General features: G+C 38.7%; 1 protein-coding gene across 4 annotated transcripts in view; it reads right to left on the bottom strand.

Moving 5' to 3' along the window:
- LOC103382776 (voltage-dependent calcium channel subunit alpha-2/delta-1-like) overlaps window positions 1–14652 on the bottom strand; it is an 88409-nt gene that overhangs the window by 58590 nt on the left and 15167 nt on the right. For all 4 annotated transcript variants that reach the window (XM_025057575.1, XM_008315679.3, XM_025057574.1 and 1 more), the window contains 2 exons: window positions 6588–6669; window positions 5402–5518 (listed from right to left, as the gene is read on the bottom strand). In XM_025057575.1, coding sequence (XP_024913343.1) covers window positions 5402–5518; window positions 6588–6669 — 199 coding nt within the window. The remainder of the gene's footprint in view (window positions 1–5401; window positions 5519–6587; window positions 6670–14652) is intronic.

Raw genomic sequence — 14652 nt, 5'->3', positions numbered from 1 at the left:
GGAACAAAGAATTGTTTTTAGTTATTTTTAATGAGAAAAACGCAATCTACACACGAGTGCTGTTGTGGAATGGATTAAACCCGTATCTCGGGGGTCCTCCTGGAATTTTGGGGAAGGATTTCAAAGTAAAAGCCCTTTCTGGTAAAAAGAGAGCTGAACTAACAACTATTGTGAAAACCGACATCTGGTCTTTGTAGAAGCTGTGGAAAAATACCTCACGGTTTTTAATAGGACTGACGCTCATCGCCATGATTTTGTTTTTACGACTAAATAGTTTATGCATAAACGTGGAAGATATTAAGAAATTGACTGGTTTGAGTTCTTGAAAATGTTTCACTTGTAGTGAAACAGACTTCTCTGATTTTAACAGGCTCCTGGAGGGAAGAAAAACCTAGTTGTTGGCCTTTAAGTCGAACAACTTTTTACCATGATCATGTTTTTATGAACCAAAGCTCAAACTAAGCCAGTGTAGTTGTCATTTTATAAGTTTTTCAGAGCTTCAGATTAAAGGTCTTACACTTCGTAATGGACTAAAAAGACCAGCACTTTGTGAGATTGTAAGGATTTTTTTTCGAAAGAAACTCGACATTTCACAACTTTCGAGTGGCTTTGTAGTCCTTCAACCACGAGAGGTTGTTAGATTCAAACGGAATGAGTCATTTGACATCGGCCTTTGCAAAACTCCACTGAACAAATCAAGGATTTTTCTTCAAATTTTTCACTTGAATCCATTAAAAATGGAACATGCTGAATGGCCTACATCACATCGTCTTGGTCAAAGTACAAGGGTAAGTCAAAAAGTTCCTCTTTTTGAGCTTCTAGCGAGCAGTGCCTCTGTACAAGGGTAAGTCAAAAAGTTCCTCTATTTGAGCTTCTAGCGAGCAGTGTCTCTTTAAGGGAAATACTTTTTTTGTGGAGTGTTTTTAATACAAGGTCACAACCTGCTTTCTCGCCCCAAGGAATGGAATTCAGTTCTGTCCAAATAATTTTGTGTTGGAAAAAGTAATAAAACATTTAATATTTTAGTTTTCAAATTTAATTTTTAATTTTTCCAACATCTGTCCAAGGACCTTTTGACCTTCCCTCAAACAGGGACATATTCGACTGCTAATCGTCTCGGTCAGGTGAAATGTTGTTTTTTTTTTTTTTGTCCATCCCATCAGAGATGTTCTCTGTGGTACAGTTAAAACGGCGAGGCTCTGCTTTGTAAGAACCACAGCAGCACAGTCGCCGCCCTGCTGCTCAGTGACAAATGAACACATCTGAGGTCTGCGCCGCTGTCGCTGGAGGAAGAGGAATCGAGCCATTCCACCGGGGGAAGTTAACCACAGGCTCCATCAAAGTAAAGAGGAGGGGCTTAATAATTGATGAGGCCGCAGTCAGAGGTGGCCTGGATATCAGGGAGAGAGGTGGGTTTAAAAACGGCAGCAAGGGTCAGCGTAATGAACGGACCCGACGTGTGTGCGCGATCGGTTCAGATGTGTGCCTTCACAATTAGTCAACAGGTCAGAGGTCAGACATAAACAGTTGATTATGTGGGAGTTCAGGTTGTTTTACAAAATGGATTTTTTTTTTTTTCTTTTTTAAATGAAGCAACATTCAACCGAGCTTCAGAATACAATTAAACTGCGCTTTATTAGCTCAATTCATGGTAGGTTCCACTTAAAAAATAATGCTAGCTTATAGCCTTTGCTATGCTAACTGTTTGGATTTTACAGTGTTGATTTGTTTTTTAACCTTTTAATGGTTTTTATACTTGGTTTTGTAAAGACTGACGGAGTTTGTTTTTTTAGAAATTTAAAAAGAGGCTTTGTCTTTTATAGTTAGTTTTAATTGGAGGTTTGTTCTTGATGACAATTTTCTTTTTTTATTGCATCTTGAAATTTATTTGGATTATTAAAGCCTGAATTTGCGATCTTTTTCAAACATATCTATAAAATGTAAGATTAATTTTTAAAATTAGATTTAGTCCCACAACTTCGACAATCGCCCATGTCTGTCTCTTCGTTCCGATCCTTCCCCTGATCCTAAACAAACCCTTGTTCATATTAGAGTCCATAGCCTCTGAAGGTTCCATTACTGCCACCTACTGTGTTTATTCAGTTCAACAACTCTACATAGAAACATCGTAAACAGAAGCGTAAGGTACTCATGCCTGCAGCATGGTGGTTTGTTTTCTTCACCCTTGACGTCAGGCGCTGTTTGAAATGATCGGCTTCATTAGTGTTGAGCTCCGACTGAAGCCGCCTCTCTCCGATAAACCTCGGCAGACGAATCACAAGAGACTTCACATCAGGGGAGCGTCAGTGTCAACTGCTCTGATTGGAATGGGTTCACACTATGGGCAGATGTTGTATTGACTGACACCAGATCCATGTGTTTCCTCTGATTAAGTTAACGACAGCAGCCATCGCTCTAATGAGATCCTACTGTACGTAGAAGCCCAGGGAATACGGCGATATGGAGCACAGCCAGAGGAGACAAAGAAACCGCTAATTAAAACGTAAACATCAAGCATCTATACAATACTGCATATCACTGCCTATAATACACAGCAGAATGGGTACTACTGTAGTTTAACGTGTAGTATTTGTGGCCTAACATTTAGTTAGCCTTAGAAAATATCTTACTAAAAATTTTCGTGAATTCTTGCTTCAATTTGTAATATTTCTGCAATTTGTTTCCCAAAATACTTGGTGTCACATGTACTCAATCGTTAAAGCAATTTGTTTCCCAAAATACTTGGTGTTACATGTACTCAATCGTTAAATGTAGGTCAGCCGACCGATAATACTGGCCCGATATTAGCAAAATGATTTGATATCTGTAAGAATTGTTATCGTTTTGTCCTCCGATAATGAAAACCCGATAGCCTAATGCTTGGGTTTCGATAAATGACGTGTGCCCTAAAAATATTTTAGGGGAGAACCGGCTGTATATGAAAGTTAAAGTCAATAGATGGCAGCACTGCAGCTCATTGATTAATCTATTTTAATGGTGAATTGTATGCTGAATGCTGGTGCAGCTCATTGATTAATCTATTTTAATATTCAGTGAATTGTATGCCGAATGCTGTCCCCAGCATCTCATACAGTGGTTTGTACCGATAAATAAATATTACCAAGCCTATATCGGTATCGGTTGATGTCGGAATCGGAAATTAAGTGTTTGGACAATATCGGCATAAAGGCAAAAAGTTAATATCTGACATCCCTGGTTATATAGTTTGACTTTGAAAAATCTGTAGCCTTTTGTCTTACACCCATCTTTTCCTTTAGCTTTAACAAAGGCTTGACCTTCAAAAATCTTGTCTTTTATTTTTATTTTTTTTACTGGTTTGGCTACAGCACATATATTCACTTTTTGTTTTCTCTTTTTTTAGCTCTAACTGCTTATTATCTTTGCTTCAGCAATTTTTAGCAATTCAACATCTTTCTTTGTCTCTTTTTACATTAACATTTCTGGGCTAATTTGAAGTAATTTCTTCATGAAGTAGTTAAGTGGGTTCTAGAGGGTAAGGTATGATGTCACATAGTCCCAATGTCCATGAAGGTCATCTGGTGTCTGCTCCCACAGATGAAGAACCAGCCCAGTGAATCTTCCTAAAATAAAATAGTACTTTTTTTTGTTTGTTTACATTAACCAGAAACTGAGTTCCTCAGTTGAGAAATGAAACATCTTTCAAGATCCAAAAAGAAGTCCAGTTGTTTACTAAACAATTTGGATAACATGACCTGGAAGAATGAGAATCTTCACAGACTCAGAGAAATGTCTTTCTGCAGCAGTGACGCACCAAGAACTCCACTTTACACCAAGGAACTCTCTCTTTCTGCATCTGAGAATTTGGTCTGCTTCACTTCCCACAGTGCACTGTGCTACGATTTATCACCTCTGAAGTGTAAACTGGAGTCACAACACAACGCTGTGTGCTGCCTAATGGAAAGTGGAGCGTAATGCACTCTTATTACCGCTCTTTTTTCCACTTGTACGTATGAGGGACGGAGACTGAAGAGATGCAGGCATGAAAGACAGAGGACAAAGTTATGGCTGGCAGGTCCAATGAGGCTTCAGGATTCACTGAGCACATAAAAACCAGATGAATGTCTTCCTGCAGGTCAAGAACATTAGTGTATGAAGACGTCGTCCACAGTCCTGCCCTCATTTCTGCTCCTGATGCAGCTAAGTGCAGCCCTTTACTATTTATGGCAACTTCCATAAAGTGACGGCCGTGAAGCTGGCTCCAATTCCACTTCATTATAACACAACATTATTTACAGTTGATGTCTGAGACTGTGGAGCTACTGGAGCTGGAGACAAACGCAAATGGACTCTAGCTTAAAAAATCTAAACATGCGTACTTTCGATAGTCCCTCATCCTCCAGGAGTTATTGGGACGTAGGACAAACAAAAGGCTTGCTTGGATTGATGGTGTAATCAATGAGAATGTAACGATGGCAACAGGTTGACCGGCTTTAATTGGATTTTCTGGTTCTCAGAGGCAGATTGATCCAGACAGTCAACCTTCTTTAGCAGATGCTGTTGAGTTTCATTGAAACAGAGGGCTGCTACAGCACACATGAGCTGGCTGAAGCCAAATACAGAACACAATGAGATTAATATACCATAGAAAATGTATTTAGTATTATTTTCACTATTATTACTATGATTCAAATTATTGTTATTATTAGTCGTAGTAGTAGTAGTGGGGTAGTAGTAGTAGTTGTTGTAGTAACAGCAGTAGTTGTACATTTTCGACACTGTTATCAATTCACTGCTATAAATCGCATTTATGTCTGATAATATCGGCCGACCGATTTATCAGCCCAGTATTAGCATAATGTTACATCTGTAAGAATCGTCATCAGTTGTCCGATAATATCGGCCGACCGATATATCGGCCCAGTATTAGCATAATGTTATATCTGTAAGAATCGTCATCAGTTTTTTCTCCAGTAATAAAAATCCAATAAGGCAATGCCTCTGTTTCGTCAAATGATGTGTGGTCTAAAAATAGTTTTGGGGATAAATGGCTGCATAGTAAAGTGAAAGTCACAAGATGGCAGCATTGCAGCTCATTTAATTAATCTCAAACTCATGCAGTGGTTTGTCCAGATAAATAAATAAATATTACCAGCCCTATATCGGGATCGTTTGATATCGGTTTGGACAATATCGCCATATCGGATATCAGAAAAAAACAACATCAGACATCGCTAGTTTATATCAATTACTGCAGCAAAAGTTGATTCAAGTAAAGTTTTTCAGTTCTATGACACACACTCACCTAACCTGTTTTAACCAAGAGAGTTCTAATAAAGTCAGGTCAAAAGTGAATTATTTAAAGGACTACGATCAGAGCCACAGTTTTCCACATTCCCAGTCTTTTTCCTGTAACACTGACCTTCAGGGCCCGGGAGCGGTTGGCCAGAAGACCTTCAATGTTCCCGGCTGCTGTTGCCACCAGTTGTCTTGCATCGTTTCTCTCTACGCTGTAGTGAGCTTTGTGTGTTTTATAAATCTGTAAAATGGACAAAATTCAGTTAAACAGGAAACAAAATAGTAAATAACCAAAAAAAGAAGAAAAACATACACACTCCTTTGTCAAGTGTGAACATGATTAACAGTTAGAAACGTGATATGTTGTGAATTCAGAACTACCATACAGTATATGAGGAGGAAGTACTTTCCTTCACCTCTGTATTTACTTGTACTCTTCACTTATACCTCTGTTCTTGAAGATGTGTCTCACAAATGCCAAACAGCCAATTATTCAGCAGCCTGAGGGAATTCCACTGTCACACACTCTGACATCTGAGAGATGTGTGTGTGAGAGTACTCCCACCTTCAAGCCATCTGATGTATTTTGCTTTATTGTGAGGTTATAAGAGAGTAGTCAGAAAATTTGACAAATTGCTAAAAAAAAACCCCATTAATTTATGAAATAAATTAGAAAATTTGACAAATTGCTAAAAAAAACCCATTAATTTATGAAATAAAATAGTGTCAGAAATAGTCCTGTAAAAAATAAAGATTAGGTAACTTGATGATAACAAGAACAACTACAATATCGGTCGGTACAAGCTATGGTTAAGTTAGCATAAAATTATCTTAGAGCTCGAAAAAAAAAAGTAAATCATCCTAAAAATAATCTAAATAAAGGTTGGCTGAAGAACTGGCAATATTTAAAAATATTCCTAAAAAAATGTTTCAAAGAATACTTTTGTAAAACACATCTGAAAGAACTATAAGTAATGGGATATCATACGTTTCCAAATGATCCAGTTAGCATAAATGAAAATATCACTAATAATGACCTTATTAAATACCACAAAGCTTTATTTATTTATAACTTATATTAATTGGATTTATTATATTAAACAACAATGACAACAGTAATAATAATAATAACGATAGTAATAATTATTAGTGTTATTATTTTATAATATTATTGTTACTGTTGTTGTTTTAATAATAATAAATTATTATTATTTCTTAGATTAATAATAGTAATAATGTATCTACAATATATAATATAATAATAATAATAATAATATTGATAATAACAATAATATACTGTGACGGCTGACCTGCGTGAGGTCCTGCAGACCACTGGCTCCATCCGTCATTGTGACCAACTCATTCTGCATCTGATCCACCCATTCTTTTATCCTGAAAACAAAACAAAACCAAACAACAATCATCAAGCTTTTATACGACCTGCAGTTTGACATTCACTTTAAACGCAGCCCTGTGTGATTACAGCACCTCGGCCCAGGATTGACTCCAACAGTATGCTAAAGAGGAAACATTAAGTGTTCATTGGGTTGTTAAAGCAGAGGCTATTCATAGTTATAAGCAAAGGAGAGTCACATCCTCAGGGGTGAGAGCATGGTTAATGCATTCAAACCGGGGAGAGGAGAGAAGAAAGGAAAAACACAAAGTTACAAAGGGAGGAAGAGAATTTATTGTCATTTTATGTCCGTTTAACTGCAATCGTTAGCAAGATAAGTGAATGTTTTGCACTAGCCTGTAAAACAAAAAAAAATTGGCCACAACATCAGAAATCAAAGTGTTTTAACACTGAATAATGAAAAATGAACTGTCATTTCACACCTCTATATATGAAAAAAAAAAACAATTATTCAATTCAAGAATAAAAGTAAAAAATGTTTTTGTCATCTGCTTTAAAACAATAGGAGAAGCCATAACGATGCCAATGCCCCAAACATGTGGTCCGCAGACTGGAAACAGTCCATAGTGAGTATGGTACAGGGCCAAGAGGAAAAATATATACATTATTATTATTATCATTTGTGAAACAGCTATTTTAATTTGAAATTGTGGCTAAAACACACCTAATGAAGTGAAAGTATGTCCATGTCAAAATAAAAGTATTTGGAGAGAAGTACTTTTTTTATTTTCTCATATAAATACATACATATGTATATATACATACATGCATATATACGTACACATATATATGACAACAACAATTTTGTCATGTAATATTTAAAGAGTAAAAAACTGATCCTCAAGTAAAAATGTACTCCACAGGTAACCAGATCCACTGTACAACATAACTTCCTGACACATGACATGAACTGAGCCTTTCATAAACCGTACAGTGACACCGTCCACGGGCTCCTCACACGCAACACAATGAAAAATACATGACATATTCCATAAAGAAAATGGGCCTTTTCTGCCCCACAGTGTGAGTTAACCTCCTCGCCTTCCACCGTGCTGACACATGAACCCCTGTCTGTGTTGTCTTATTTAAAAAATACAGTGTAACACGAGCAGCGGTGTGAAATGTGTGGCATAACAGACTGGTAGTATATTTAGCCTTCAGAGAGAGAGAGAGACAGCTGCTGGTCGCTGCTGACGACACGTACAGGACGTGTGGCGCTGTCAGCTCAGGACTTTTTTTTGGGCGCAGTCCTGGGCCAGATCTTCCAACCCACACACACACACACACACACACACACACTTGTTATTAAATATTCTTCTCTTCACTCCAGATGGTTGAAAAGTGCGAAGTGTACGGCGTGAGAGCCAGGGTTGAGATAAGGTCCAGTGATCAGGGCAGGCAGGTCATCACGCAAGTCACTTTTCCATGTTGGGGTTGGGTTTTACGACAGGTGCCTGATGGGAAAACAGTGAGCGCGCGTGTGTGTGTGTGTGTGTTGTTATTCAGCCTACGCTCCACTGAAGAGAGGCTGAGGTTTATTATTGGTCCTTTGTTTGATAAATGCTTGAATTAATCCTCGTACGATGGAGAGCAGATCAATATTTAATGAACTTCCATTGTATTAAAATTCTCTTCTCCACATGTTCCCAGACCGGCACAGTGTATTTTACATCTGACAACCCACAGAGTGGACTGTTCTGTTTCTGTGCACATGGACAGAGATGTGATGTTCTTTATGGCTACAAACAGAACGAAAGATTCATCGGGTGTGAACGCTTAACGTTGGCGTTTAAGTCTCACCGCTCAACAGAGCGCTTATTAGGCAAGGGCGGGGCTACATCCTGGAGAGTAGGCCTGACAGTCCATTACAGGACCACATATAGTGATAAACACAACAATTCATACTCACATCCACGGTCAAAAACACAACAATTCATACTCACATCCACACCCACGGTCATTTAAGAGTGAAACACTCATCTGATAATGTCTGTTTCTGTGCAGTGGGAAGAAACATAAACCATTTTGAATTAGAGCTACGTTTGCTGCGTAGAAGGCGGGGCATGTTAACAGAATTTAACGAATGGATAAGGAATGATAAGTTAGCAAAGAGATCGGAAATTGTGAAATGTTTGCGAAAAGAACTACACAATGAGTTAGCTAAAAAAAAACTAACTAAAGTACAAACAATCAAGTCAGAAGTTTAGAACCTAGCCTGAGTTAGCCAAATGGTAGCTACATGTTTTACTTATATTTATATGTTTTGCTTATATTTATATGTAATACCTAACAGAAAGCTCTCATAGCTCTACTTATATAAATCTCTTGGTGAGGAGCCCTTCAGCCAGAGCCGGGCCCTGATGCGTCTCTCGGTCTCACTGCTACAGTTGGTGCGTGTTCCTCATCACAAAGGGAAAAACTCATTCCCTTTGTGATGAAAAGTCTAAAAATGGATGATCAATACCGACTGGTAAATGAAAATTTTAACAGGATGTTTAAAATGGAAACTTGGAGCAGGATTTGGAAAAATGAGGCAGCGTCATTATCACCTCGCCAGCTTAGCTCCTATTCTGCACCGGCTCTTACTGTTCCTGTCCTGCTCCTTGGAGAAATTTGAGAAGCACGAAGGGAGGAAGCGAGGGAGGGTGGGTAGTTGGCAAGGAAAGGAAGGAAAACTTCCTCCGATATGAGTGGCGAGCCACGCAGTGCTGAAAATAAGGGAGTAAGAGCTCAACAAACATGGGAATTGTCAGGAACACAGATATGGGATCATCTGAATGAACTGGATCTGTCAGTATTAACACATCAATCAATTTGCTAAATTAATTAGCATAAAAAAATCAACATTTTTTACACATTGGCAGAATGATGAGTACTGTATATGTAACACTTTGTACTATCCATCCAATGATATTTGCTCCAGTAAATCATCAATGTACATATGTTGTTATTTACACACACGTTTTCATTTAACTGAAACACTTCAAGCTCAAAATACAATCTCAACAGTCGACATGTATTTATGGAGGTTTCAACCTCAGGTGAGACGCCTGGCTTGCGTCAGAATAATGTCACCGAGTGCAGGACAGTAAGTCTACAGCTGTCAATATTGTCCAATGGACTGTGAGACACCGTAGACTGATTAATATTGCTGAGGACCACGATTTCACGAAAAGTTTTTTTTAAACGACTCCAAACATGGTCAACACATTTTAGAAGACAGCATTAATGACTAAAATCCACCAACTCTATAAAACTATATTTAGTACTATACTTTTATATGTTTACTTGTTATTTGTATACACAGAAAAATAAACCTTTTTTGTCATATTTCGGAATGTTTGTATATCTTGATTAATCGTGATTAATCCACAGCTACCCTGTGATAAATCAGATTCTGATTCTAAAATTTAAAGTGGGCAAGCAGATGAGGGTTTAGGTATTCATTTTAAACTGGCATTTATTAAGATTATTTGTGTCTATATTGCACTGTTGTCTGTTATGTCCGTCAAGACAGTGTGAAAATAACAAACGTGAAATTATATATTAAGTCACAAACCCAGGCAAAGGATAAAAGAAATGCGACTTATAGTCTGGAAAGTACGGTAATCGCAATCAATCTAAGACCGACCCTGTGATTGATCAGACTGATGACTAATTCACTGAAGTGAGATGAGACATTATAGCTGTATGATTTGGTCACACATACAGTAACTCCAGCAGCCATATTCCATTGGAAGCACCTCACGCCCCCTCTGGCACCTCACCATGCCCCCCCAGGGGGGCCCGCCCCACTACTTGAGAAGTACTGGACTAGGGTAAGTATTAGGACGACACATATATCTGTAATGAGTTCGGGTTAGGTTCTGATGTTGTGATGTCCTCACAACTCATGAAAACCAGCCTGCGTGTGTGTGAGTGTGCAATGTCAATGCCTGTCAATTGTAACCAGAGCGGAGGGTCTGTCAGAGGGAGGCAGCGGGGAGGTGGGGGGGGGGTAGAGTCAAAGGTCAGCAGGACAGGTGCCGATCCTTAAAGGAAGCTTTTAAAGTAATGAGGAGGGCGGGGGCCGTTAGTCCACCTGGTTTTTCACAGCGTAGACGTAGTTTAGTAAATAAACGGCCAAACACAGACGACAGCAGCGTAAACTACGAAAGCTAACAGGCTAATTATGACAGTAGTTAGAGGAGCAGACAGTCTAGGACAAAGCAGCGGAGACAGTGGAGAAAAAACAATCCCAGAATAGCTAGCGTGACTCAGCCCGACAGTTGGACAGCCTCAGTTTTGACATCATTTAGCCCTTTGGCTCAGCTCTGCGCGTCTGTGTTAGAGGCTGTTGTGTTTGTGTTGTTTTCTCCTCATCTACATGACCTCTGACCCTCCGCTGTACAGCAGCTGTGTTAACAGAAGGTGAAGAAGCATCACAAGGAACATCAGTGGAACAAAATAATTGGCCGGAGTGAAAAAAATAATGAGGTAAAAAGTTGTTGTTGACAGCACCATGACAAGGAATACAATTCAAATATAGGAAAACACTGAGGTTAATCCAGAGACTTAAACCACAACATAAGTAATAACCAAGTATTTGCTTTTACGCAGCGCTAAAGAGGAGAAAAACAAACTAAAACAGATGAGTGATGAAACCGAGGGCAAGAGAGAAAAACAATCCAACCACAAGTCCATTAGTAGCTGCTTTTCACAGTTAGTTTTTTTTTTCTTCCTTCTTAACCACCATGTCCAGAGCAAAGCAAGTACATGATTTTATTCTCAATGTCTGAGCCAAAGTGAACAAGACGTCCACAAAGTCACTCCTGCAATTTCATAACAACCTGGCAAACTGCATCTGCTCGAAGGAAAGGATAAAACATTCATGAATTTGTAGTTTAGATCCGTGGCGTGCGTTTCACAACGAGGATAATCACAACCGACACGATTCAAAAGCAGCATTTTGACACTTTAATCCCGGCGTTCTTGAGCGTAATTGCCTTCAGAAGTTTGCAGCGTGATTCAAATCTGGTGAAGATTAAAGCTCATTAATAGCTACATATGTTCCAAAGTCCCAGTCACCATGTTAACACGTCATCCATTGTCTCTCTTAGGCATAAAGCACAAAAGAATCTTTATTTCTCCATCAGGTCCATCATGCTGAAGCTTTCAGGGGTGAATACTGTAAAATAATGAAAAAAAATTTGCATATTTTCCAAACTATAACTCACTCCAGACTATAAGTTGCACCAGCCAAAGAATGCATAATGAAGAAGAAAAAAAACATAAGTTGCTCGGGGGTATAAATTGCACCAGCCAGCTAGAGTGCCCTCTAGCTGCTGTCAGTGTAAAGATAATAAATATGTGAAATTATATATTTTAATACACAGTAAAAGTCGCACCTTGGTATAAGTCGCAAACACAGCCAAAGGTTGAAGAAAATAGCAACTTGTAGGCCAGAAAATATTTATTTATTTAGGTTCGAGTTTTGATGAACAAGAACATTTTAGGTTTTTTGGGTCATGTCATGCTACTGTCTCCAGAGGGACTAGAGGACAGTGTCTCGCTTTCTCTGCTTCCCGGTTCCTGGTGAAACTGATGACTCAGTTGAGGAACGAAACGTCTTTCGAACTCCAAGAAGAAGTCCAGTTTCTTACAGCTCAACTCTTTGGATAACATGACCTGGATGAACGACAATCTTCACAGACATATCCACTACCACTGTTTTGGTTGTAAACAATCCGAAACTTGTTCTAGTCAGGGACATGTACGTAGAAAAAAAAGTCGAACCTTTTAAGGTATTTTAAAATACCTAAAAGTTGCTAACATCACAGAACTACTTCTGTCTTTTATTAAACACTTTAATCCAGTTCCTTTCAAATGTTCCTTCGGTTCAGTTTTGGGAAAGAAAATAAAAAATAATAATAATAATAATCAGATGACACTCGATCAAAATCTATGGCGAAGTTTCAATAATTTTTACAGGATTGGATCTAAGTTTTTCCAAAGACGTAAATAATAAAACTCGTCAGAGCTGCTGGCGACGCCTGAGAGATTTCCAAAGACGTAAATAATAAAACTCGCCTGAGAGACTTGTCTGGACATGTTTTAGTGATTAAAACATTTATGACACTTTTTTAAAAAATTACTTCTTCTACTTCTGTCATCGAACTTTTACATTTGCTCTCCTAATTCTGGTACTGTGCTTTGTTCTGCTACCACTTCAAGTAGTTTCTGAGAGTAGAAATAAATAAACCATCCTTCAAGACCTTGGAGAGAAACAACTTTGTTTCTCCGGTTCTACCTGACTCGCTTCAAACTCTTTTCAAGGTTTGTGATTAACAACTGACACAATAAGGTTTTTTTGAAGAGCAGAAAAAAAAAAAGTTCAATCTCTGCCGTGGCCTCGTGTGTATTTTCCTCTTCAGTGTTCTTCACAGAGTAGAACTTTAAAAAGTACCATGTGGACTCATGGCTCGAGGCTGTCAAAACATTGAAACCTTTTGTAAACGCTCGACTTCAGTGTTGTCATAAAATACATTTTATGTCCCAGTGGCAGGAGGCAGTAACTGCTTCATCTCCTCTCAAATCACAGTCTTGTTTAATGCTGTTTGGGATCAGAAGAGGACAAGAAAGACAAACATGTGGAGGAACACGTAACAGTTCTTCCAATGTCAGTCACAGCAACAGTTCCCCCTTTAGTTTTTACTGAGGCATAAACCAGTTTGATACCACGAGCTCGGAAAATGTCCAGAATATAGATCCACAGATCTTGGATGTCTCGTCGTCAGAGCGATACCCGGAAAACTTGAGCTTATGTCGGCTCTGAGGACCAACCAGTCTCTGTGAGAGAAGCTCAAAGAATCCAAGGCTCAATATTCAATCACACAGTTTCCACTCCACCAACTCCTCATCTCGTAAACATCTCCTTGTTTGTAAACCTCGACCCGGCCTGTGGATTTACCACTGATCTCTTTATACAGGAGTGTGCACATGTATTTCTGAGTAAGGACAACACTGTTGATGTGAATATATTTGGGGACGACAACCTCTCCTCTGACTTTAAATATAACACATTTCCCAGGTCCACTGGTATCACTGTCAAGCCTGAGCCACTCATATTTGGACAGAATTTTAATAAACAAATTGAGGTTGCTGCCCATCTTTAAGTTAGCAGCTAGCTGAAGTATGCTATAAGCTAGCAAGAAAAACTTTACATCCTTTAGCTGGGTTTGCGACTTAAATTCGGATGCAACTTAAATATTAAAATATATAATTTCACTTTTTTCATTTTCAGGCTGACAGCCGCGAAACTGCACTCTGGGCTCGTGTACCAGTATCTGCTACTCCTGTACCACCAAAAATTACATGGCAGCCACTAGAGGACACTGGTACGACTTATACTCCGAAACGACTTGTATATGTTTTTTTCTTCTTCATTACGCAATTTTTGGCTGGTGCGACCTATAGTCCAGAAATACAGTAATTTAGGGATGCACCAATAACCTCCTGCTTTCACAGCTAATGGTTTGTTTCAAATAAAAATTAGCCGAAAATACGAGTCAAGCTAAAGTAAGCAAAACAGCTAACACCAAAGCTGCTCATAATTATCAATAAAAGCAGAATGAACCTTTGTTTTTTTATCCTTCCTACTATAGAAAATATAAAAACAACAAAATATTATTTCAAACAAAAAAGGAGTTCAAGTCTCCAGCCGACACTCCACTGTGGACAATGTCAGCTCTTGGTTCCCCAGCTCTGATAAAACAGCTTAAAGCCGTACGTCCTCCTTTAGCAGCAGTCATTTCATTCTCCTATTGTGTTCTTAAGAAGAGAGAGAGAGAAGATGTTGACACCATTACTGGGAGTAAACAGAGGAGCTGCTCTACAAAGACCGGGATGTTTGAAGAAGGCAGTGTGGATGTAATTGTGCCACTGGGGGAACAGAGCTAATAAGAGGCCTGACTACGAGAGAG

Source organism: Cynoglossus semilaevis, chromosome 8, assembly GCF_000523025.1.
Source record: "Cynoglossus semilaevis isolate Cse_v1.0 chromosome 8, Cse_v1.0, whole genome shotgun sequence".
Lineage (NCBI taxonomy): Eukaryota > Metazoa > Chordata > Actinopteri > Pleuronectiformes > Cynoglossidae > Cynoglossus > Cynoglossus semilaevis.
This window is presented reverse-complemented; position numbering and strand designations above follow the sequence as displayed.